The following is a 25805-nucleotide window of genomic DNA, read 5'->3' as shown; positions in this document are numbered from 1 at the left end:
GGTATGAACAGATGTCCAGGTGGCAGCCTCCAAGATGTCCCTGGTGGGGACTTCTCTGAGGAAAGCTGCAGAGGTGGAGGCTGCTCTGGTGGAGTGAGTCCTGACCCCCTTGGGGGAGGTTTTCTGTGTTGTTTGCAGCAGAAATGGATGCAATGTGCAATACATTTGGTGGTGGTTTGTTTGGAGATGGCTTTGCCCTCTACCCCTGCAGCAAAGCTAATCAGCAATTGATCAGACTTTCTGAAGGATTTAGTCCTGTCTAGACAGAATCTGAGCTGTCTGTGCACATCTAGAGAGTGCAGGATCCTTTCCCCTTTGTTCTGTGGGTTAGGGAAAAAGCTGGGCAAATGAATGAACTGGCTGAGATCCACACTGGACACCACCTTGGGCATGAAGGATGGGTTAACCCTGAAGGATACCTTGTCAGCATGGAAGATGTTGAATGGTTCCACAGCCATGAGTGCTTGTAGCTCGGAGATTCTTCTGGCTGAAATGATGGCCAGAAGGAAGAGAAATTTTAGCTCTACTGAAGAGGCAGGTTCGAAAGGGGGGGGCGAGCTTTTCCAACACAAAGTTAAGGTCCCAAGCTGGGGTTGGTGCTCTTCTGGGTGGCCTCAAGTTGCTAGCCCCTCTTAGGAATGGTTTGGTCAGAGGGTGTGAGAAAGGAACTGCTCAGTGGGAAAATGAGCAGAGATAGCAGAGGCATGAATTGTAATAGAGGAAAAGGAGAGTCCATTGTGTAGCAGGCCAGCTAAGTAATCCAGGATGAGAGGGAGGGAGGGCTGTGCTGTACTGGCTCCCTTAGCCTGAATCCAGGTGCAGAACCTTTTCCATTTGCCACCATAAGACTTCCTAGTGCTAGGGCGTCTGGCCTCATATATAACATCTAGAACCCGTTTGCTGAGGTTGGTAGATTGATCGAGGGTTAGGGAATAAGCCAAGCTGCCAAACTGAGTGTCGGTAATTGGGGATGCATGAATTCCCCTTCCCTCTGGGTCAGGAGGTTTGGAATCTGAGGGAGATGCCAAGGTGGCAGAGGGGACAGGCTGTGCAGCAAGGGGTATGAGTGCTGGTGAGGCCAGTCTGGAGCTATAAGAATTGTCCTTGGTTTTTCCTCCTTTATTTTCAGCAGTACCCTGGGGATGAGAGGTAGTGGAGGAAAGGCACAGACTGATAGATTGACCCAGGGGAAGGACAGGGTATCCACTTTCCAAGCCCTGCAGTGATACTCCCTGGTGCAAAACTTGCTGAGCAGATGGTTGGTGTGGGAGGCAAAGCAGTTGACCTTTGGGGTGTCCCATTTCTGAGTTATTAGGGTGAAGGTTCTTCTGTTGAGTTGCCACTCATGTGGGTTCAGAAGATTTCTGCTTAAGTGGTCTGCCAGAGAGTTGAGAGAACCCGGTAGGAACTGTGCTAACAAGTGGAGTTGTGAGGCTGTGTGCCAAAGGGTCATTGCCAGCCTGCATAGAGGGTAGGACTGAGTCCCTCCCTGCTTGCTGATATACCACATCACAGTTGTGTCTGTTTTGATCAGGAGAGCCCCTGGTGAGAGAAGGGGCTTGACAGCTATCAAGGCATGCTGGACAGCTATCATCTCTTTTTGGTTGATGTGCAGATGGATTTGCTGTGCGCTTCATTGGCCCTGTATGCACCTGCCATCCAGGTGTGCACCCCAGGCATAATCTGATGCATCTGTGGTGAGGGTCTGGGTGGTGTGGGGAGGTGAGAAAGGTAGTCCTTTGTTGAGGGAGCATGCTTTTGCCCACTAAGAAATTATTTTCTGAGGCAAGGTATTACAGGTATAAGAGTCTCCAGATCTTGACAGTGATGACACCAAAGGCTTTTTAGGTACCATTGAAGTTTCCTCATATGCAGTCTGGCATATGGAAAGAGTAGAATGCAAGATGCCATGAACCCCAGAGCTTGCAAGATTTTCCATGCAGACAGTTGGGGTCTGGTGGCTAGTTGCGAGAAGTAGGCTGTCAGGAAGGTTTGCTTTTCTGGTGTAAGGAATGCCATCTGGGAAGTTGTGTCCAGGCTTGCTCCCAGGAATATAATCCTTTGGGTAGGTACCTGTTTGGATATCTTTTCATTGATAGTGTACCCTAGGGAGATTAGTAGGGACTTTACAAAGGCCAAGTGCTTGAGCAGCTTTTCCTGGCTGTTTGCCTGAATAAGGCAGTCTAAGTATGGGTAAATCTGGATATTTCTTTGTCTGCAAAAGGCAATGGCTGGAGCCAGACATTTGATGAAAACTCTGGGAGCAGTAGATAAGCCAAAGGGTAGCGCAGAGAAGTGAAATTGCTGAGATTCTGTCTTGAAGCAGAGATATTTCCTGCATGATTCCCTGATAGAAATGTGGAGGTAGGCCTCCTTTAGGTCTACAGTGGCTAGCCAAGCATCCTTTGATAGCATGGGTAGCAGCTGCTGTAGGGTGAGCATTTTGAAAATTGGGATCACCAGGAAGGTGTCTAGAATGGATAGATTGAGGATGGGTTGCCAGGTACCCTCTTTCCTGGGTACCAGAAAAGTCTGGAGTAGAAACCTTGGCCTTTTTGTTCTGCAGAAATGTGTTCTACTACCCTCATGGAGAGGAAGGAAAGGACTTGCTTTTGCGCCTCTGCCCACTGGTTTGGAGCTAGATCTGGGAACCCTTTTGGAGTTGGAAGGGTGTGGAAAGAAAATTTTTATCCCTGGGACACTATGTTGAGAACCCAGCGGTCGTTGGTAATGGTGACCCAGGTATTTGCATGAAAGGAGAGTTTTCCTCCTAGGGGTAAGTGGAGGTGGACAGAGGGAGGGGGTGGGGGAGGAGAGTCATTGCGAGTTCTTACCATAAGGGGGTGGCTCAGAACTCCTTGGTTTTGAAGTGGAAGTAGTCCACTGCTTAGATCTCTGCATTCCCTGTTGATGCTGTCTGTGGGGTCTGGTTCCCTGGGGTCTGGGCTGAACTGACCTGGTGGGAGCAGGAATGGACCAGTGCTTGGAGGGACAATGCCTACTGAACCTGGGTGGCTGGACATGTAAGAAATCCTTAACTGTCAGCATAGATTTTGCTTTTTCTTCCATCTTTTTTAAGACCTCTTCTGCCTTAGTGCCAAATAGGTTGTCTTTGTGCAAGGGGGCATCCAACAACTTAGATTTAACATGGTCTGGCAAGGGCTGTTCCTTAAGCCATGCATGCCTTCTAAGGACAGAACTGGTGACTGATGCCCTGCAAGAAGCTTCTAGGGTGTCAAAACCGCAGTACAAGGTGTGTTTAGTTACTTGACTTGCAGAATGTATTAACTCTTGTAACTCCTTAGATTATGCACAAGCAGGAAAGGAAAACATTTTTTGTTTGAGGAGTTCCAGGGTATGTTGCTGAAATTTTAGCATATGGAACTGACAATTTAGTGCTCTGATAGCAAGAGTAGGTGAGGTGCATACTTTTTTACCCCATCTGTCTAGTGCTTGGGAATCCCTGTCTGAGGGGGTGGGATTCTTAGCAGAGATTGCTTTAATTCCTTTAGGCCCTTGAGAAATTACCTCAGGGTAAGCAGTAGGATTTTTAAAAAGAAATGTGTGTGAGTCAGGGACTCTGTAATACCTGTCTGGTTTTCTGGGTGCAGGAGGGAGGGTATCAGGAGTCGAGCTGGATTCCAGGAAAACATTCTCCACTACATACAGGACTGGGGGGGTGGCCAGGGGTCTGTGCTGTGGAAGATCTAAGAATTCCCTGAGTCTGTTTTTAGACTGAGGATAATCCTGACTTTCCCATTGGAAATGTTCCCTGAAGGTGTGAAGGGTTTCCCCAAAGGAAAAATCCTCTGGGGGAGAGGCTGAAGGAATGGAATCCTCTGCATCAGAATCCTCATAAGCAGAGAGGGGTTGCATGTCTTCATACTCAGATGCATCAGAGCCATCGGACTCCTGTTCAGTCAAAACTACAGGGTCAGATCTCTTTTTCTTTTGGAAGGGGTAGTTTGGCTTCCCCTGACCAGCATTATAAGGTCTTCCGCCATTTTAAGCATTTGAGACTGAGGCAAGGAAGCAGGTGCCTGAGACTGGGACATTGGTTTCTTGGGTGTGGTTCATAACCTGGGCCTAAGAAACTCTGTAGTTTTCGAAAGAATGGTAGTTGTGAAAAAAGTCATCGGTTTGTGTCGAGAATCGTTAGTGCGAAGGACTTCCTCGGAAGCTGGTGCCTGCTCAGCCTCTCCGGACCCATCCAAGGTAGAGACGACCACAGGATCCTTAGTTGAAGACGAATTTTGCAGTATACTGGACTCCGAAAGGGTCTCTGTGGCAGCCTGTGAATCCACAGAAGTGGGCATCAGGGGCTGCAAAAGCACCTCACTGAGGACTGGAGAACTGATGACTAGCTTTACGGGACCATTGTCGGTAGGTTTGGATCTGTGCGGTCTGTCTCTGTCTTTATGTTTTTTTCGGAAGATATGCTGTCAGATGGCTTACCGAAATCATATCGGAATTTGTGGACTGTAAGCGAAAAAAATCTAGCTACAATAAGGGCCTGACAATGTATAGTTCTGGTGTTGAACAAAGCAAAGAAGCGACAGCGGGGGATGTCATGGTTTGGGCCTAAACAAGTGACATAGTAAAAATGAAAGTCTCAGTGTGGTATTTGCTTTTCACAGGTGAGACAATTGTTAACTTTTTCTGACATCGGTTAGTGCAAGAAAAAAGGATTCCCAATGGGGTACTTAGCTTTAGAAGACTTCAGCTTCAATTCAGAAGATGAAAGTAAGGTTGTGGCCGACTGGCAGTTGTGCAAACTGCTTCTGCTTCGGACTCCATGGCAAGAAAGACTGATGTAATAGCGTTAACTGCCTTACTTTATACTACTGATGACCTGACATCAGTCCTGAAGCGAAAGCAACCAACGCAGAAATACTAAAGACTCTGGCATTCGGGCTGGTCGAGGGCTACCCTGGCAGGGGATAACCCAAATGTGACTGCAACAGTGAAACATGAAGAACATCATTAAATCAAAGAAACAAAATGTGGTATATGGTTTTGACTATGATTAAAATCCTTCTCAAAATATAAAAAGCTCTTTCTTTACATATACACAGTAGGTAAACAAAGGGACTGTTCTAATGGTGCAACATCTGCTACTCCTGGTTTTAACAGTGCCTGATCAAGGAAACATAAACCTTCCAAGGACACAGACTGACATGCGTATTGGAGCACTGACCTTTTAAAGACAGCTGCAGTGTATACCACTTTTTCTATTGCTGGAAACAGTCATGGGAAATAAAAGACTGCATTTCTGAGTGTGGAGTAATGCCTATTCTTACTCTGTAAATATTACTGCAAAGGTGCTCCAATAGTAATGCATGCACAGTTCTCACCTGACATAATGACTCAATCACTGATGTGGAAAGTGGCGATACAGCATGCTCAAGAATAATAAGACTAATACTAGTGTGTTAGCCACATAGGCCCACCACACACACAGTTCTTTTTCAGGGATGACCTGGGAGCAATGTCATGTTAATTGACTTGCACAAGTCACACTGTATGCAAATGAGGGACGACAAAATCAAGCCCTGTACCACAGGAACTACTGTTCACAGCCTAAACACTCTATGCCAACTACCATACTAACTACGTCAGGCAGCACCTGCCTTAACACTGCACTGGCAAGCACCAAAAGTTTGGACTGTTTGCTGAAGGCTGCAAACAAGCCCATCTTTTAAGCAAGTCAGATTTGGATAATGTCAAATGGTACCTTTATATGGGTGACTAGAAAATGGGATCAGTTCAGTTAGACATTCACAAGAAAGGACGGTCACAGCAAAAAAACACTTTCAGCAAAGACATGATAAAGGATAAGCCTAAAAAACCACAGATTTTACAGCCAATGATAAAAAACAACAGTTAGTACAAAATATTGCTCAAAATACAAACATATGTCCAGGAGATGGTGCCATACTTACAATAAATTACTAATTGTCACAGGCCCCAGCTGCTGCTGTTGCTGTTGCCAGACAGAGATGTTGCCTAGCGACAAGCCACTAGATGGGTTGAATGCATGTAGAGATAAATCAGCACTTGTCAGCTGGTAATCTAGAAAGAACAGGAAATAAGAAAAGATTATTTTTAATGCAAGTCTTCTACAGCATTCTGCCTATGAACTCCCTAATGTAGTCACTCCATGTGTCAATATTTAAAGCTGCACATGGCAATGCCACCCACACTCGAGGCTAGGATACTTGGCAGTCTCTACTACAACGATACTGGTGGATATAAATGTGCAAGAGTGCTTGCAAGCAAAGCAAAGCCTACTGTGAATGCATGTGCATGTGAGGTTAACCTCATCCAATCCACTCTGTATATGAACTGAAGCATCAGAGAAAGATGCCCCCCCCCCCCCTCCAGCAAGAAACATGTTCAGAACCACTGCTTATCTCTACAGCAGAAAATGCCAGTAACTAAACAGTATTACATGTCATGCTGTCAAGTTTTACTCAGTTACCACAATAAAACCAGCAACCCAAATGTACAACTATCCAAAAATCCACAGCCATTTGTTGTGTGCTACTCTGGCATTAGTACTGTGTCTACCCCTTTGCCCAGATACAGAAACTCATCAAAATGTACTTTAGTTTACATTTTTTCTAAAACAAACCACTAAAAGGTTAGGGTCTCTTTAACAGCATTTCAGGACATTACAAAAGATGTTGTTACCAGAACAATTACCTGAAACACTTAAAACTCAGTGTCAGTAAAAAAGGAAGCATTACCAAGCTTTGCAAGTTGTTTCTTCAGCACTAGGGAAAGACTCTGAGCCAGCAGAAATATCAGATCACAGCACTTCGTTATCTTATATAAATCATTTGACTAGCTACTACAGATGCTTACTGCTCCCTAGCAATCTATGCCTGGGAGCAGCTAATTGTTTTTAATAAAAAACAAGAGGAGGGTTAATATACTAGCTGCAGAAAAGACAAACCCTGCTGCATTCTGCTCAGTAGGCATGCACTGCTGTTATGCATGCTTTAATCCTGCTACCATGATAACAGCGCTGCTGTCTGTGGCACTGCTGATCCAGTTTCAGCATATGAAGATTGTCAGGTTTATTCAGTATCCCATAATACCACTGCCTTGCTGAGACGAGATGTTGATTAAACTGTACTCACGTGCCCTGCCATCCAATTCAAAGGTGAAGTGACAGGAGACAGGGAATCACCCAGTACACCAAACAGCCCTGAGTATAAATGTGGGTGTGTACAATACAACCTGTTTATGACTTGCGTTTCAGGAAAAGGCATTGAGACTGTGCAGACCATCTCATCGCAATTCTTACATAACCTATGAGCCAATGTTACCTCTCCTTCTAATATAGAAGCATCCTCCCTTTACTGAGCTGCGTTTCATGAATGCTACAGGCATTCTCGGGAAAGGAACCATGGTCAAAAAAACTGGGAACTGCCAAGAAAAACAAATGGATCTCATTGTCATGTAGCCATTGCATGATATAAACAGTAAGTATGGAATGTCGAACTAATGTTTTTACTCTAAACAATGATGTAGTTTGTTAAATTTATGCTTTGAGATGCACAATTACTATTAAAAATGCAAACTTTCTTTGAAAATACAATTCATGTACAAGTTCAATTAAAACTTGCAAACTCAGCATTCTGTTTGCATGTTAAAAAGAAAAGGGTCTAACAGTTTTAAATAAAATTCAAATGCTGAGGTGTTATAGATAATCTATATTTCTAGAGTATGTTCTACAAGCTAAAATAATCAATGTAAGGGCCTAACATGAAATACAGGTTAATGTTTTTCTTTTCTGTTTCCTACACAGCATGCTGACCATTAGCTCTTCACTATCAGTACCTTTGGGTAAGAGGCCATAAGCCATCAGTTTTTATTTATTTATTTTTTTTTAATTCTAGACCCTAAACCTGTCACTTTCACCACATCAGCACACTATATCCTCCCCCTTCATATGAGTGCTCCCACCTAAATGCTAATTAGAGCTGCCTCAGTGATATAGTAAGCCAAGATCACATCTATAGAGTTGGCTGTTTTACCTGTAGTTCTCAACCTACATGTGGTAACACAGCTATTGATCACCACTTCCTCCCCACCGGGTAGGTGAGCCAAACTTTATTTTCGCACTAACTCTTACCCTTCCCTCCCCAGGTCCTCAATTACTCAACCCACTAATCAAACTTGGGTGTATCCCTTTATGGCACAGAATTGGGGTGGGGGGAATGTAGGTTAAATCTCTAGTTAAATCAGTGTGTTTTCATAAACAGACTGGGTCAGATACACATTTATACATTACACCAGACAAGTCTTATATTAAAGAAAATAAAAATGTAACTGGACTTAAACATACACATACAAACTAAAAGAGCATCAACTGCTTTCATGTTGGACAATCTACTATGCCAACAGAAATCTTCCATGATGAATAAGGCTATGGCAGCAAAACATGCTTAACTAGGCACTCCTACTTATTTGTTGTCTGTATATTGCAAAGTACACTACAAAGTATACTCCTATAAAACTTGTTTTCTGTAAATACTTTAACAATAAGTAAGCAAAGTAAATAGGTAAATGTAATAAAGCATGGCACTTTTGTCACAGACATTTAAGGGATCATGCAAGCGAAGAAGAAATGTAGTTTAAATAGACTGAAATAATCAATTTAAGCTAATAATAATAATCATTTTAAGATGAACTTTACAGCAACCCATAAAAACACTGAAACTGTAAAATCAAATAAACAGAAAGGCACTAAGAAAAACCATAATAATTATGAAACTTTATCAGACTCTCAGAGTAGGATTTTTCAGTCTTCTATTAGTCAAATACGCATTTTAAAATCTAAGCAACCCCTTTAAAGTCATACGAAACATCAACTATACATATTTTCAGTTTTGACCTAACCCAGAACAGTAACGGAAATTCCAGAAAGACAACTATTGTGATGTTTCAAAAATGCAAAGCCTTGGGACTGTATATAATTTTATTTGAAATGTCCGCCAGGTCCACCTGCATTTTTATTTAAATATTGTTTTAGTTTCTCCTACACCTGAGGGCATGAAAAATGCAGTCATTATTACAAGTAAAGATACCAACTGCATCAAACAAAATGCCACTGGCAAAGGTAATTTCACAAATAATGGAATTACAGCCATAGGAAATTTCAGGAATAACGAAACTATACAAACATTACACAGCCCACATATTTACACAATATACAGCCAGTCCTTCTTAATGTTCAAGAAGAAGTTGTTAGGCAACATGTCACTCAGCATATGTTAAAGCCACAAAGCAAGACTTTCTATTAGTTCTCTAGAAGTAAGTGTAGGTTTTCACGGAATAAAAAAGAAAGCATTACAGAACAACTACTGCTAAACAAATAATAGCTTTCCACTATTTAGTATTTTAAGTGAATCATCTACATTGTTAAGAGAGTTTACTCAACAACTAGAAGATTGGAATATTGTAGTTACAAACAGCAACAGAGTGGATGGTAATGAAACCAAAAGTATTTCCTCCACAGCTCAAGTTACCTCACCATCTGTTTTCAATCTTGGGTGCTTTTTACATATGATGACATTGACAGAATGGCAGCATCGATTCCTTCAATAATGCTTTTGGTAATCTGCCATCTTATTACTACATTTTTAGAAAATACTTTTTTTTGTTTAACTTTGTTGACAATGGCAGGAGTTTAAGATCTATAAGAGACAATAAAAATTGGTCTTTAATAACATTACTAATCTGTCTGACTTAAAAATTGTAAAGACAAAAAACTGCAGAGGAATATGAGAGGCCACTATACATGGCACTTGTATACAAGCTGAATGTTTCATAGATTATCTGAATGTAACAAAGCGCCACCTCCACAACAAAGGATTTTTAACTTTGACTGAGAGTTCAACTCATTCTTCACTTAACATTGCTCTAACTTGGATTTTTATCCAGTGGCATTCAGTTTTCAGCTTCTTTCTGCAAATCGTTTACCTGCCTTCACTCCCTCCCATAGTAAGAGTGACCTGCTAACATTAAAGTTACATAAAACTACAAGACTACAACCTTAAGTCCTTCTGATGACTCATGAAGAGAAGTGGAGGGGAGACGAGACATTTTTAATGCTGGCTGGCAGATGTTTCCAGGGAAAGAAAAGTACAGTTGTGTACCTACCATAAATGTATATGTTCGAGTGTATTCACTGTTGCAGTCATTACTCTTGGGTTATCCTGCTGGCAGGCTAGCCTCAGTCGGCCAGAATTCCAAAGTCTAGGTCCAGTGTCAGTTGCTGTCGCCTCTTCCCTGACGTCAGTGCGCCATGGGTATAAAAGATGCAGCCAACGTCATTTTCTTCAGTTTTTCTTGCCCCAGATGTCAGGTACCCCAAAATTGGTAGGCTGAAAAATATGCCAATAAAAATGCATGCACAAAAATAACATTTCCTTTATCTACAAGCAAATATACCAAATAGGTTGTATAGGATAGAGAAGTGCAGATAAGTCCCAGCAAAAAGAAGGGGGATGGTGGGTGGGTAACCTGGACTGCAACAGTGAATACACTCGAACATCTACATTTATGGTAGGTACACAACTGTACTATGTTCATCGTGTTTCACTGTTGCAGTCATTACTCTTGGGTTGAATCCCAAAGCTGAGGATGGGTGGCTGGGCTAAATAGGATTAGGAGAGGCTATGAGGCCCTGCAGAACTGCAGTGGCAAAGCCTGCTCTGGACTTAGAGTAAAGAGGTAAGTGGTAGTGCTTTGTGAAAGTGTGCACTGAACTCCAAGTTGCAGCCTCTAAGATATATTTGGTTGGTACTCCTCTGAGGAAGGCTGCTGAAGTGGCTGCTGCTCTGGTGGAATGAGGTCTAATGCCCTTAGGCACAGATTTGCCATGTTGAAAATAGTAGAAACGGATGCAGTGGCCTATCCATTTTGAAATTGTCTGTTTTGAGATAGCCTTTCCTTGTGATCCTGCAGCATATGACAATAAAAGTTGCTCAGTCTTTCTGAAAGCTTTAGTTCTGTCCAAGTAGAAGCGTAACTGCCTGTGTATGTCCAAAGAATACAGAATTTTCTCACCCTTGTTCTATGGATTTGGATAAAAGGTAGGCAAGTGAATGGTTTGGTTGAGGGCCACACTGGATACCACCTTAGGCATAAATGTAGGGTTTGTCCTCAGAGAAACCCTGTCTGGATGAAAAATGATAAAAGGTTCCACCAGCCATGAGTGCTTGTAACTCCGAGACTCGCCTTGCAGAGGTTATTGCTAGGAGTAGAGCTGTTTTCCTGCTGTTGATGATGGCTCGAAAGGGGACAGTGTTAGTTTTTCCAAAACATAATTGAGGTCCCAGGCCGGAGCTGGTGCTCTCCTTGGAGGCCTAATGTTTTTGGCCCCTCTGAGGTACTGCCTAATTAAACGATGAGAAAAAAATAAGTAGTTCCATATTGTAGTGGGCTGCTATGGCAGAGTAATGAATCTTAATTGATGAGAAAGAAAGGCCTTTGTTCAGCATCTCATTTAGGTATTGTAAAATCTGAGGGATATTTGGTACACACGTGTCAATGCCTTGTTCCTGGTTCCAAGCACAGAATCTCTTCCAGTTTTCTGCATAAGGTTTTCTGGTACTGGGCCTCCTGGCCTCCAAGATAACATCCATAATAGCTTTTGAAAGATGATTGTTTTGAATGGCTACATTATCTGCCATGCTGCCAGATTTAAGGTCCTGAGTTGGCTGTGCAGGATCTGATTGTTTTGTTGGGTCAGCAAGTGAGAAGTTTGAGGCAATATCCATGCTGGACCTTGAGACAAGCTCTTTAGGACTGGGTACCAGTGCTGGCATGGCCAGTCTGGTGCAATCAGTATCATTTTTGGCTTCTCTTGTCTGACCTTTAGGAGTACACTGGGAAGGAGAGACAGTGGAGAAAAGGCATATACTGCAGATTTTTCCAGCTGAAGGATAGGGCGTCCACTTTCCATGCTTGCTTGTGATAAATCCTTGTGCAAAATCTCTGCAATTGGCAGTTGTGAGGGGAGGCAAATAGATCTATGTCTGGGCATCCCCATTTCCTTATTATCATGCTGAAGACTTGTGGATCCAGTTTCCAATCATGGGGATCCATGAGGTTTCTGCTTAGTTCGTCTGCCAGAGTATTTGTTTTTCCTGGCAGGAATTGTGCTTGCAGGCGAACTTGAAAAGCCAATGCTGTGTCCCATAAGGTCATTGCTTGTCTGCAGAGGGGGTAGGAATGTGTACCTCCCTGCTTGTTTATGTACCACATGACCGTAGTATTGTCTGTCTTTATCAGTAGCTGTCCTGGATGAAGCAGGTCCTTGAAAGCTGTCAGGGCATTTTGAACAGCTAGCATTTCTTTTTGATTGATGTGAAGATGCATCTGGTTTGCAGGCCATGTGCCCTGAATACATTTTCCTGCCATATGGGCTCCCTAGGCATAATTTGATGCATCCATTGTCAGTGTCTGTCTGGCTGTGGGTAAACTGAATGGCAGACCCTTGTTGTGGTGACAGGCTTCTGCCCACCATCGAAACTCCTGTTGCAGGCAGGGAATGAGTGCAATTACTGTCTCCAGGCTGTGGCAATGCTGAGTCCAAACACTTTTTAGATACCATTGTAGTTTCCTCATATGCAGTCTGGCATATGGAATTAGTAGAATGCAGGATGCCATGAAACCCAAGGCCTGCAGGATTTTCCTTGCAGATAGGTGGGTTTTTGTTGCAAATTTCTTGAAGTAAGAAGTCAGTTGCTTTTGTTTGTCTGGCGTGAGATAAGCCATCTGGGCAGTTGTATTTAAGCTTGCACCCAGGAATATTATCTCTTGAGAGGGCACTAGTTTTGATTTCTTTTCATTTACTGTGTACCCAAAGCCAGTTAGTAATCTTTTTACAAATGCCAGATGCTTTAGAAGAATGTCTTTGTTCTCTGCTTGAATTAGGCAGTCGTCCAAGTAGGGATATAGTTGAATTCCTCTCTGTCTGCAAAACGCAATCACTGGTGCCAGGCATTTTTTGAAGACCCTGGGCACAGTAGATAAGCCAAAGGGCGGTGAAGAGAATTGGTAATGCATTGAGCCAACTATGAATCTGAGGTATCTTCTGCAAGACTGTCTGATTGGGACATACAGGTATGCCTCTTTTAGGTCCAAAGTTACAAGCCAAGCCTTCTGGCCCAGCATGGGCAGTAGCTGCTGTAGAGTCAACATCTTGAATTTTGGAACTTCCAGAAACGTATTTAGTATAGACAGGTCCAGTACTGGTCTCCAGGTTCTGTCCTTTCTGGGTACTAGGAAAAGTCTGGAGTAAAATCCTTGCCCCTGCTCTTGTTGTGGTACTTGCTGAATGGCCCTCATGTCCATGAGGGCTGTAATTTGTTTTTGTGCCTCTGCCCATTGATTGTGTGGCAGGTCTGGCATACCTTTTGACCTTGGTAGAGTGTGAAAATGGAACCTGTAGCCTTGGGACACTATGTTCAAGACCCATTTGTCTTGGGTAACCTTTTGCCAATTTGAAGAGAAAAGTGCCAGTTTTCCTCCTAAGGGGGCTGCCAAAAGAAAAGTGCTTGGATCTGGCAGAGGAAAGTCATTGGGACTGTTTTCTGTAAGGTTGTGATTTGTCTTCTCTGCTTTTGGAGGTAGGAGCACCCCACTGTTTAGGCCTGTATGAGACTTAGGGCTGAGATCTGCCTCTGGGACGCCTATATCTGCCTCTTTATGGTCTTGTCTGACACTGGAAAGGACCAATTTTTAGAAGGCCAGTTCCTGCTAAACCTGGGTGGCTGTACCTGTAAGAAATCCTTGACTGTCTGCATGGATTTTGCTTTATGCTCCATTTTTTTTAACACCTCTTCTGCTTTAGTACCAAAGTATCATGCTGCAATGGTGCATCTAATAATTTTGCTTTAACATGATCAGGGAGATTCTGTTCCTTTAACCAAGCATGCCTTCTAATAACCGAACCTGTAACAGCAGCCCTGCAAGAGGCCTCCAGTGAATCATAACCACATTGTAAAGTATGCTTTCCCACTTGTTCAGCTGCATGCAATAAATCCTGCAATTCCTTGTTCTCTAAACATTCAGTATTTGTCAACAATTTCTGTTTAAGCAATGACATTAAATATTGCTGATATTTAAGCGTATGAAACTGACAATTTAAAGCCCTTACAGCCAAGGTAGCAGAAGTGTAGACTTTTTTCCTCCATATGTCTAGAGCCCTAGAGTCCCTATCAGAGGGGACAGGATTTTTTGCAGTGGAAGCTTTAATCCCTTTGGGACCCTGAGATATAATTTCTGGGTCAGCAGTGGGGTTTTTATATAGGAATGTATGAGAATCCGGAACCCTGTAGCATCTGTCTGGCTTAGTAGGTGCAGGGGGTAAAGAGTCAGGGGACAGGCCGGACTCTGAAAATACATCATCTACAATGTCTAAAACAGGTGGGATAGCAAGGGGTCTGTAATGAGGAAGTAGTAGAAAGTCTCTGAGCCTTTTCTTAGATTCAGAATAATCTTGGCTCTCCCAGTGGAAATGCTCCCTCATGGTATGCAGGGTTTCCCCAAAAGAATAATCCTCAGGAGGAGAGGCTGAAGGAATGTATTCTTCAGCATCAGAATCCTCATAGGGAAGCATGGAGTAATCCTGTTCAGAAGAGGAATCAGAGGAAATAGAAACCTGATCAGAAGAATCCTACTCTGTCTCTTGCCTAGGCCTCTTATCAGGAGGGGGATGGGAGCCCCTGATCAAAGTAATTAGGTCTTCGGCCATTATGAGCATCTGTTTTTTAGGCATGGAAGTTTGAGTAGGAGAATGCTGTACTCGTTTCTTTGTCTTTAGGGCTGCTTTAGTCTTTGTCTTTGAAGCTGAATATGGCTTTATATATAGTTGTGTAGGTCTGAAGACACCCTCAGAAGCCGATGCCTGCTCAGCGGCTCCGAACCCATCTGAGGGAATGATTTCTGAGTGTCCAATACCTTGAGTATCCAGAGGCCCAGTCAGCTCCACATGGGAGTCGGAAGTGGCCTGTGGCTCTGAGGTAGTGGGTGCCAGGGGCTGCGAAAGTGCCTCACTGAGAACCGGCGACTGGCCTAGCAGAGGCCTCATCGTCGGTTTTGAACCACGGATGCCTACCTTTTTCCTTGTCCTTGCGTTTTTTGTAACCTCCAGTTGTCGGCTGTTCCAACGGAATTCTATAATTAAATCTTCGGCCAAAGTAATGAAATGCAAAATCAAACCAATGCTTAAAAGTGCGTTGGTTAAATCTAGCACAAAACCGACAGCTAGCAACGTTGTGATCAGGGCCTAGGCAAGGAATACAGCAAGAGTGAAAATCCTTATGAGGTATTTGCTTCCCACAAGAAATACAATTGTTAACTTTTTCTGACATCGGTCTGGAGCAAGAAAAAAGTTTCCCCAACAGGGTACTTAGCTTTAATGAAGACTTCGGTTCTGAAATTCGGATTTGAAAATCTCAGGAGTCGGCCAACTGGCACTTGCAAACTGCTTTTGCTTCGGGCACCGCGCAGCAAGAAAGACTGAAGAAAATGGTGTCGGCTGCATCTTTTATACCCCTGGCGCACTGACGTCAGGGAAGAGGCAACAGCAACCGACGCCGGACCTAGACTTTGGAATTCTGGCCGACTGAGGGTAGCCTGCCAGCAGGATAACCTAAGAGTAATGACTGCAACAGTGAAACACGATGAACATCAACCCCATATATCCACAGGCTACTGGAGCAGTAGAAATGAATATCTTACTTTACTGTACTGCGGTGGTGGTGCTGCAGTAGCATTGTCGCCTCACAGTAAGACGTTGTCCTGTTCGATTCTCAGCTGGAGCGTCTTCTGTGTGGAGACATGCATGAATGGGCGTACCTTCGTTGAAGGTTGTGCATCAGGGCTGGTAACTTGGCACGTAAAAATCTACTGCCAATCATTAGCGGACCGGAATTCCGCTGTGGCGACCCCTAACTGGGAAAAGCCGAAAGACACAACAACAACAACTGTTGTTTTTATGTATGCAAACTGGGTTGGGCATGCAAAAGGTTAAATGTGATCAGTATTATATCATGATAAGCAAATTAACTAAATAAATGAGCAAATATAATAGTTTACATGATGGCACTTGAGAAAGAAGGGCTAAAGATTTTAACCTAAAGCTCAAGTCCATGAGAAAAACCGAAAATTCAGTATTGTACCAGTTCAAATGTATGATGTCAAACAGTCCTACCAACACTAGGGTCAGAAACCTAAATCTACACCAACAAATAAATAAGACAAGATGGAAGGACAGATATGTCAAACGGTACCTAACCCTTCTATGGAATAAACATCCTCTCTCCATGTTAGACAGTGTGGTACACTCTCTCCCTTTAAAATGGAGCCAGATAAATGGACAGGTACTCATAAATTCTCTCATAGTATGACTAGCCTAGTGCTTGCTGAAATGGGATGGAAGAAGTAAGGGTCGGTACATCAAGGCAGAAATGGTCTCTCAGCTCTGTTGCCTTGTAAGTTCTAGGATTCTATGACATGTGTCATCATTAAGCTAGCTATATCTTATCATCTACTCTATATTATTTATTTTATTTTACATTTGTTGACCGGGATTGTCCGACTGAGCTGAAGAGCCCTTTTTCAGCGGAGGCCCGGGGAGAAAAGCTCCAACATATTATACAATTTTCATTATAAATTAGCATTAAACAGCAATGTTACAGGATTATTACAAGGCATTAAGTAGCAATACAATGTTATACAGTGTCAATAATCAGGAGCATAGCATAACTATTTCAAGAAGTATAAAAATAAATATGTCATTAAGATAAGTTTAGTTTTTGGGGTAAGTGGTTACAAAAACCCAATTTTATCATAATGTAGTTGCATGAAGGCAAGATAATTACAATAGAATGTTTCTGTGAGGCAATTTGCTTTATAGATTTTAGAAGACAGTAGAAAGAGTAGTCAAGGAAGATTAGAGAGAGCTAGGCAGAACAGTGAGTTAAGGGCAGAAAGTAGATTAAGGTATGAGAAGTAGGGGATGTTTAAGGAGGAAGAGTGCAGTGGCAGGACCAGTGACTTTTAAAGTGCTCTTTGATGGCTGTCTTAAATTGTTTAGGATGTTTAAGGGTCCTGATTTCTAGTGGGAGCCTATTCCAGGCAATAGTGGGGTGATAACTGTACATGTTGCATCCAAATTTAGACTTGGCTTTGTAGATTTCTAGTAGGTCTTGGTTAGAGCTTCGGAGAGGTCTGGAGAGAGACAGTGATGGGATTTGTAGGTTTGTTGGGCAGCAAATCTAGCTACCTTGTTGTAGTTAGATTCGAGTTTGGTCAGGAGTGCTGAGTTAAGATTTGTGAGAATTTGAGAATTGTACATTAGACTGGGTAGAAGGTAGGTAAGAGAGAGAGTAATCTTGGCTTCAGAGGTAAGGAATTTCTTGTTACGGTAAAAGAGTCCTAGTTTTGAATGAGTCCTTCTGATACAGTTATTAACATGCAAGTCAAATTTAAGCTGATCGTCAATGGTTATGCCTAAGAGCTTAGTACTGGATTCTACCTGAATGGGAGTGTTATTAAGGGACTGAATGGAGAAGGAGGGTTTAATATTGTTCAACCTTTTAGGTAGGAAGAGTAACAGCTTTGTTTTTTTAGGGTTAAGGATGAGCTGGTTGTTGGACAGCCATGTTTCAACTAAGATAAAAGATGCCTAAGTAGCTGAGAAGAGCTTAGAGGGAGAGTTGACTGTGGTGACGACTGTAGAGTCGTTTGCATATTGCACTAAAGAAGACTGAGGACAGGAGGTATAGAGCTAATTAGTAAAGATATTACAATGTAAAGGCCCTAGGATAGACCCTTGAGGTACACCCATTTTGACAGGGAGAGGAGAGGAGTGTGCAGAGTGCCATCTCACTGATTGAGATCCATCAGTGAGGTAGCTGGAGAACCATGTAACAGTATCAGAGGAGAAGTTGAGTTTATGCAGTTTGTGCAGCAGAAGAGAGTGTGAGACAGTGTTGAAAGCTTTTGAGAGGTCCAAGAATAGTCAAGAAATAAGTTTATGGTCGTCCATGGCTATAGAGAGAGTATTCAGGAAGGATAATAGAGCTGTAGTGGTGCTACGTTTTGGTCTGAAGCCATATTGAGTGGGTGTAAGCAGATTTTTCTGTATTAGATACTGCATAACTTGTTTATGAATACATCTGTTGAGTACTTTATAGAGAGGTGAGAGGATATAGGTCTAAAGCTGGAGATATCAGAGGAGTTACCTCCTTTGTGTATAGGTAGAGTGTAGCATCGTTTCCAAATAGAAGGGACTTCAGATTCATAGAGCGATTAATTAGGATAGATACAGGGAGACCAAGACAGTCAGTTGTTAGAAGAAGAAAAGTGGAAGGAATACTGTCAGCTGATGATGAGCATGGTTTTAATTTAGAGAGTAGAGTTTGATGTAGCTAGTAGGTACAGGTTTGAGGGAGAAAGTATTTGAGGAGATAGTATTAGGAGTAGGTTCAGAAAAGTTGGAGATGTTAGCAGTAGAGGAGTTTGGGTTAGGGTTCAGTAGCTTAGATATTGAATCGATAAAAAAGGTATTGAAGATAGTGGCAGTTTCTTCAGATGTCTTGTGTGGGCATGGATTGGGGGAGCTAAGATTACCGGGATCTAATATTTGGTTAATAGAGTTCCAGAATTTTTTTACGATTAGATTTTAGGGCTGTGGGAGGTTTATTATAGAAGTCCTTTTTATCTTTGTTTATGTACTTTTTCTGTCAGATTTCTGAGTTCTTTATATTTTTGTAAGTCTATAGAGAGCTTAGTTTGTGACCATTTTTTCCATAATTTGTCTTTTGAAAGCCATGGAGATATGGTGGACGTAATTCGGACTTTGCAAAGGGGAGCAAGTGAGTCTAAGATGCTAAGGAAGGTACAGTTGAAAGCTAGGACTGCTTCTTCTACTGGGAGTTAGGTAAGGAATTTCCAGTTTACTTTAGAGAGGAGGGCATTAAAGGTTTCTGGATGGAAGTTAGAGAGTTTACGACAAGTGATACATTTAGGAGATTTCGAGAAATGGGGAGTGAACCTAAGCACTTTTATAGGGGAGTGATCACTCAGGGTGTTTGATAGGGTTTTAGGGTCATGATATTTGGAAGGATTAGTTACAAGTACCCAGTCAATAAGAGTACTAGATGTGTGAGAGTTGTTTGTTTGGGTAGGTTGGGAGATTAGCTGTGTAAAGCCATATAAATTCATATGAGTATTAGAGTCTGGATTACTGAGAGATGACCAGTTAATGTTGACATCCCCAAGCAGAATAGTTTCACTAATCTCTTAAAATTTCAGGAGAATGCATCAAACAATGGGCTTACAACACCTGTCTAAGATTTACCCTTTTACTTCAAAATTGTTACACAATGGCATGTGATTTTATATATCAAACTTTTTAACTTTTGGATGACCGTAAATACAGGAGTTTCCTTTTCAATGTTTAAACTCTAATGCAAGTTGGACAAAAAAAGTACAACAGCTTTTCACCAGTATACAGATGGTACTTGTCCCTCTTTCTTCATTTAACATGTAGTATATGTGTGGAGAGAGAAGTTGATAACTTTTAGGTTTCATTTTTTTTTTAATATGCATCAGCTGAAAAGGTTTAGATGGCAGTCAAACTACCACTTACAGCAACTATTGAAAGCATTTCCCTGTGCAGATTTTTTAAACTTAAGTGTAACTAGCTAAAGGGAAATGGATTTTTATATTCATCAGTAAACCAAGTAAAACTTTTAAATCACTCAGTGTGGTAATACAGCAAAGCTTTTACCAATATTCAACGAGCATGGGACGCATTCTAAACAAGGGTTTTACAGTGGTGTTTTACTTTCTCCAAGGTGATGGAAAGATGGTAGACTGAGCAAAGACCCTTCCACAGGGTGGGGATTTGCCTCTTCCCAAGTGAACACATGACTCAAACTCCCATGTCAAATCCTTTTTTTTGCATAAGTGGAAAATAAATTCATAACGTTCTACAATGACATGGAATAATGCAATATCATGTGTTTTCTGAAAAACACTTTTTAGAGCAAGACACCCACCTAAAAGAAAGGTGTTGAGGACGTAACAGTTGAAAATTGTGGGGAAGAAAGCAGTAAACCCTTCAAAAAAAAAACGTAAGTTTAAAGCCTTTTAATAAAGGAATTGTTTGCATGCAGTTCCGTTGCGACTGAGTGGCTCTGTTTACTGCTGGGCTTGAGTTAAAGAAGTTAACTTTCCTAACATTTAACTCATTTGGCTAATGAGAATCTAAGGATGGTAGGAAAAAAAAATACATAGTGCAAGCAAAGTATATATGTTGTGATATATTCAAAATGTATATGTGTTTTATCCCCATTTATCACTTGTGTTATGCTTTGGGCATAAACCAGTCAACTTTAAAAAACAGTGCATTCATTTTATTGTAAACTTCAAACAGAGCAACGTCAGTACAACTATGAAGTCCCTCTGGTTGACTTTTAGACAAATTAAAAAAAAGGGTTGGATTTCTTCAAATTCATTCCACCAAAACTCTCACAAATAAAACAACTTCATAATTCACTGTACCAAGTACACAGATTTAACTTGCACAAGTAAATGTTTCTTGTCCAGAAAATTACATGTAATCCAGTGTTATTTTATTTGACCTGGTTATTCACAGTTCAGCAGCTTCACTGCAGTGGGCTTTCCTTCTCCATCCACTTAAGAACTCACTTTTATCACAGACTTTTTCCAGTTTAAAGTTCACTAAAAGTAGATTCCTCTGTCACTCTAGGCCTCTTGCCTTAGAAAGTTTCTGCCTCTTCTCCCATTCTGTACAGCCACTCTGTGAGGACCCTCTTCCTTACAACTCTCACAAGAATAACTGTAGAACAATCCTAAGTCACCATTCTGCCATTACAGAGACAGCTCCATCCTACCTCTGCTTCAGTCGATTTCCTAGAAACCTACAGACAGTTTAATCCTCTCAGCTGTCCCTTTAGCTATCTTACAACACCAAACTACATCAAAATGTACAGATAGTTTGCACAATCACAAACATGTCTCGATAACTGTATAAAGCCACAGCAATGATACCCTCCTTCACTATGGTGATCATATTAAAAATCAATTTTGGCATTATGCCAGTAATAGCCCAGGAAAGTGCCAAGAGCAAGTTTAGATGTTATCAGGAACTCATAAATCAAGCCCAAATAAGTTGTTAGTAAGGTCATTTGGTCACAAAGGAACTTTGTGCAAACAACTCATTTATTAAAAGACTTTAAATATAATTAAAAAAATGGTTTAGTTCTTTCATCTTCACAAGGTTTGGAACCTTATCAGGAATATGGTTCTGACGAATTCCCAAACACTGTGAGGACAAAAGTATTAGACGGTTCTGATGAAGTCCCAACTATTGTGGGGACAAAAGTGCTAAATCATTTGAAAAAATATATATATATATATATATATATATATATATATATATATATATATATATACACACACACACACACACAGATTATATATATATATATATATATATATATATATATATATATATATATATATATGGGTTACCTTCATTTGATAGACAGGCCATTTGACTGTAACCCATTTGATCCAAAGTTCATTTGACTAACAACCAGTAATTCAGTACACTTCAAGACAAATAACAGGGATTGGTCCCCCTCCCCAGTGTTATTTTCTTCTTTTGATGGAAACTAGCTGGGGGGCTTCATTCCCCACACCCCCCAATGTGGGGGGGGTTGCACCCTCCGCATCCCCCCTAACTATATATACTAACTCCAGGGTCACACGACATTGTGGAGGGGGACCAATCCCTGTTATTTGTCTTGAAGTGTACTGAATTACTGGTTGTCAGTCAAATGAACTTTAGATCAAATGGGTTTCAGTCAAATGGTCTGCCGATCAAATGAAGGTAACCCATATATATATATATATATATATATATATATATATATATATATATTATATATATATGTTTATATGTATACACATATATATATATATATATATATATATATACACACACACACACACACACACACGTGTGTGTGTGTGTGTTTGTGTGTGTGTAGCCTATTAAAAAAAAATATGCTTGATCAAAGTTCCTTTGCAACTGAGTGGCTCTGTTAACAAGCATCTCTGAGCTTGTTTTGTGTGTTAATTGGATTTTTTTTTTTTTTGCATCATAGGAGGTTACTAGGCTATCAACCCAGAGGTCATTTCAAGCCTAGGTGTTTCCTCCTAATGTAATATCATAGATATTCTCATCAATACCCAGGATTGTATTTATTAATGACTGCCCATATCCAGGAGGGTTGTGGGTGCTATTCCCAGTAATAATTTTATGGTGCTCCATCCACTCATCCAGGTTTCTTTTGAACAGCATCATAGAAGTACTCTGTTTCACATGAACTGGCAGCATATTCCAAAGATGCGACAGTCACTGGGAGAGAAATTTGTCCCTACAGCACATCATATTCAAGTCTCAGGCCCTGGAATGGGTAGCTCTAGTCCTAACTGATTTTGTGGACGTGCAGCAAATTCATTAGGTTTGGGTTGGAGATTGCTCTGTAAGCCAAGTATAAATCTCCTCCAAGTCATCTATATAATACTGAGAACAGTGACAGAGACTTTATTTGGTCTGTGAAAGGCAGGTGCTGAGTGTCCCTTGATCTTCCTAGTTAGAAACCTCTGAGGTCTTTCCAATAGCTGGAGGTGCTTTGTACGGTACATGCCGAAAGGGGAGTTATACTCAATTATGGGCCTGACTACTGACGAGTATATAGGGGTTCTTTGGTTTTGTTATTAAAAAAACCAGAGCGAAAAATTGGGTTAATACTATGGCTGCTGTTGTAAAATAAAAGAAGATGAGCACCTCTGTTGACTTACAAGATCTGAATAAAGTAGTTAAGACAGCATTACCCATTGGTTATTGCTAAATTTATTTATTTTACATTTGTTGACCGGGAGTGTCCAGCTGAGCTATTGCCCTTTTTCAGCGAAGGCCCGTGGAAAAAGGCTCCAAAGATATACAATGCAATAAAAATAGCAATACAGATACATTTCAATAAAATTAGCTATTTGGAGAAGTCTGGTAGGGGAGTAGTGAGAGATGAGAGACGATAGACATGGGCAGAAATCAGGCTGATGTAAGATGGAGAGTATGATTTGGAGTTGAGATTGTAGCAACAGGTGAGGTAGTTTGGGCCAGTTCAGGTATTTTAGGGAGAGATAGTGGTGAGATTTATATGTTTGTTGAGCTGCAAATCTAGCTATTTTGTGGTAGGTTGATTTTAATTTGGTAAGTAGGGAGGAGTTCATATTTGTGAGTATTTGGGAACAAGAGGTTAATCATAGTAGATGGTAGGCATGGGTAAGAGGAATCCTAGTTTCAGTAGTTAGGAATTTGTTGTTCCTGTACAATAGTCCTAGCTTTTGGTGTTTTTTTTTTGATACAACTGTTAATGTGAAGATCAAATTTTAGTTGGTCATCAATGGTAATGCCAAGGAGTTTTGTGCTAGTTTCAACTTTTGTAGGATCATTGTTTAGGGACCTTATGGAGAAGGAAAGTTAAATGTGGTTTACAGATTTAGGGCGAAAGAGTAGTAATTTTATTTTCTTAGGGTAGAAGATGAGCTGATTATATTAGTGAACCATGTCTCTACTGAGATGAAAGATGTCTGGGTATTTGTTAGGGGTTGTAAGGGGGAATTAGCAATAGTTATGACTGCAGAGTCATCTGCATCTTGGACAATGTTAGAATGAGGACAAGAGGAGTGGAGTGAGTTGGCAAAGATATTAAAGAGCAGAGGTCCAAGAATGAAACCTTGGGGAACACCAGTTCTTACTGAGAGAGGAGTAGATTGTGCTGAGTTCCATCGTACTGACTACAACCTATCAGAGAGATAGACTGAGAATCATGCAACTGTATCAGGGGAGAAGTTTAGGTCTACAAGTTTACTAAGTAGCAGAGTATGTGAGATAGTGTCAAAAGCCTTAGAAAGGTCAAGGAATAGACAAGATATGAGTTGTGATCATCTTTAGCCAGGGCTAAGGTGTTGAGAAATGACAGTGGAGCTGTGGTTGTACTATGCCTGGGATGGAAGTCATGCTGTGTTGGAGTGAGAAGTTTTTCTTGTAAGAGATAATGCATAACTTGTTTGTGTATACATTTCTCAAGGATTTTAAAAATTACTTTTAATAATGTCATTTTTTCAGCAGTACATGCACCCTCCCATTCCATGTTCTGGCTGACAAAACAGATTAAGAAACTTTTCAACCATATATGTTTTTATGCATTTATGAAGTTTGGTATTTCAACATCACCACAACTGTTTCAGAAATCTCCCATTCCAGTGGAGTACAGCCCAGCTGACTGAGGCTCAAGTACTGGCTTGAGAAACGGATGCAGCTACAGAGGAGTATGGATGTGCCCATCTTGGAGATATAGGCAGCTATGAGGGCATTCCTTGTGGCAATCCCTGGTGGACACTTGGTATGTCACATTCTGGAGAATTATCCAAAGCAGGGAAATGGTGATGGGCATGGTTGAGCTACCAGAGAGGCCGGGCAATACTATGCACCCCCGCCCCACAGACACGACCATGCAGACTGCAATGGAAGGGAGGAGTAACAGGATAGGCCCAAGTGCAAAGCCCACTCAGCAGATGGTGTCAGCCAGGACCCCAGGATGTCTTTAGGTTCTACAAAAGGCCCCAGCTACATTGGAGTAAGTCCAGCAGGGATAAAAAAGCTAGGAGGCCCAGCTCAGACCTGGGGCACTCAGTAGGAAGGCTGTATGATGAAACACAAAAGCAAAAAATGCTCAGAAACAAGCAAACAAAAAATAATAATTGTTCCAAAGAGCAGTTGCACAGTTTCTGAATGCTTGGAAGGTGGTATAAACATGACTGTGATCTACTGGTGTGTGTTACATATGGAAATATGATAGCAAAAGACTGATACACCTTTTAAATGGATGAAGCCCAAGCAATTGTAAATAACAAAACAGCAAATACAAAATAAGAGTGACAAGTCTAAAATACATGGGCATTACTCTAATATCAGGGGGAATGCAGCCTAATACAGAAAAGTTGTACCCAATTCTTTGCTGCAATGTGACTGGCCGAGGTTATGCCTGAAATGGGTCATCAGTCTACTCCATTTACCGAATTAACAGACTATGCAATGTCTGCGTCTAATATGTCCAAAATAATTATGGCTGTAAGAAAGCTGTTTAAGTAAGAAGTGGCTTGGGAATAGAGGTATAATCAGGATCAACTGTGCCATTCATTCTCTTTGGGGTAGAAGCTGATTGACCAGTTATTCCTCTACAGAGTGAGAGATGTCTATGGGAGGTCATCATCTAAGCAGGCATTGGGTTTTGTGTTTAGATGTCCTGAAACCAATCCCCTGTGGCAACCTGCTGACACTGTTATCCCTGTACATGCAAGACACATCAAATTCCTAGCTCGGGCTACAGAATAACAGCTTGGCATGCACTGCCTCCTCATTCCCACTCTCTCCTGTCCAGCTTCTCCAGTATCTAAGCAATTAAATGAATGCAGAGCATTTTGGTCATAGTCAATAATCTTCCCTCTACATCACTGAGTCAATTAAACAGGAAACATCTGAAATACTCAAAAAAAAAGTTAAAGATGAATCACTGTTAAAATAATGTGACATGAATAAGCCAGTTGTGTTGCAAGTAGCTGGCAGTCAGAATACTGCAGCAGTTGTGATTCTGCAAGGGAAAAGACCAGCC

General features: G+C 41.5%; 1 protein-coding gene across 4 annotated transcripts in view; it reads right to left on the bottom strand.

Moving 5' to 3' along the window:
• MEF2D (myocyte enhancer factor 2D) overlaps nt 1–25805 on the bottom strand; it is a 1758957-nt gene that overhangs the window by 49035 nt on the left and 1684117 nt on the right. For all 4 annotated transcript variants that reach the window (XM_044079787.1, XM_044079789.1, XM_044079788.1 and 1 more), the window contains one exon: nt 5943–6072. In XM_044079787.1, the coding sequence (XP_043935722.1) occupies nt 5943–6072 (130 nt within the window). The remainder of the gene's footprint in view (nt 1–5942; nt 6073–25805) is intronic.

Source organism: Protopterus annectens, chromosome 8.part0, assembly GCF_019279795.1.
Source record: "Protopterus annectens isolate FY-2018-M chromosome 8.part0, PAN1.0, whole genome shotgun sequence".
Lineage (NCBI taxonomy): Eukaryota > Metazoa > Chordata > Ceratodontiformes > Protopteridae > Protopterus > Protopterus annectens.
The sequence above is the reverse complement of the archived record's forward strand: the minus strand, read 5'-3'. Positions and strand labels throughout refer to the sequence as shown.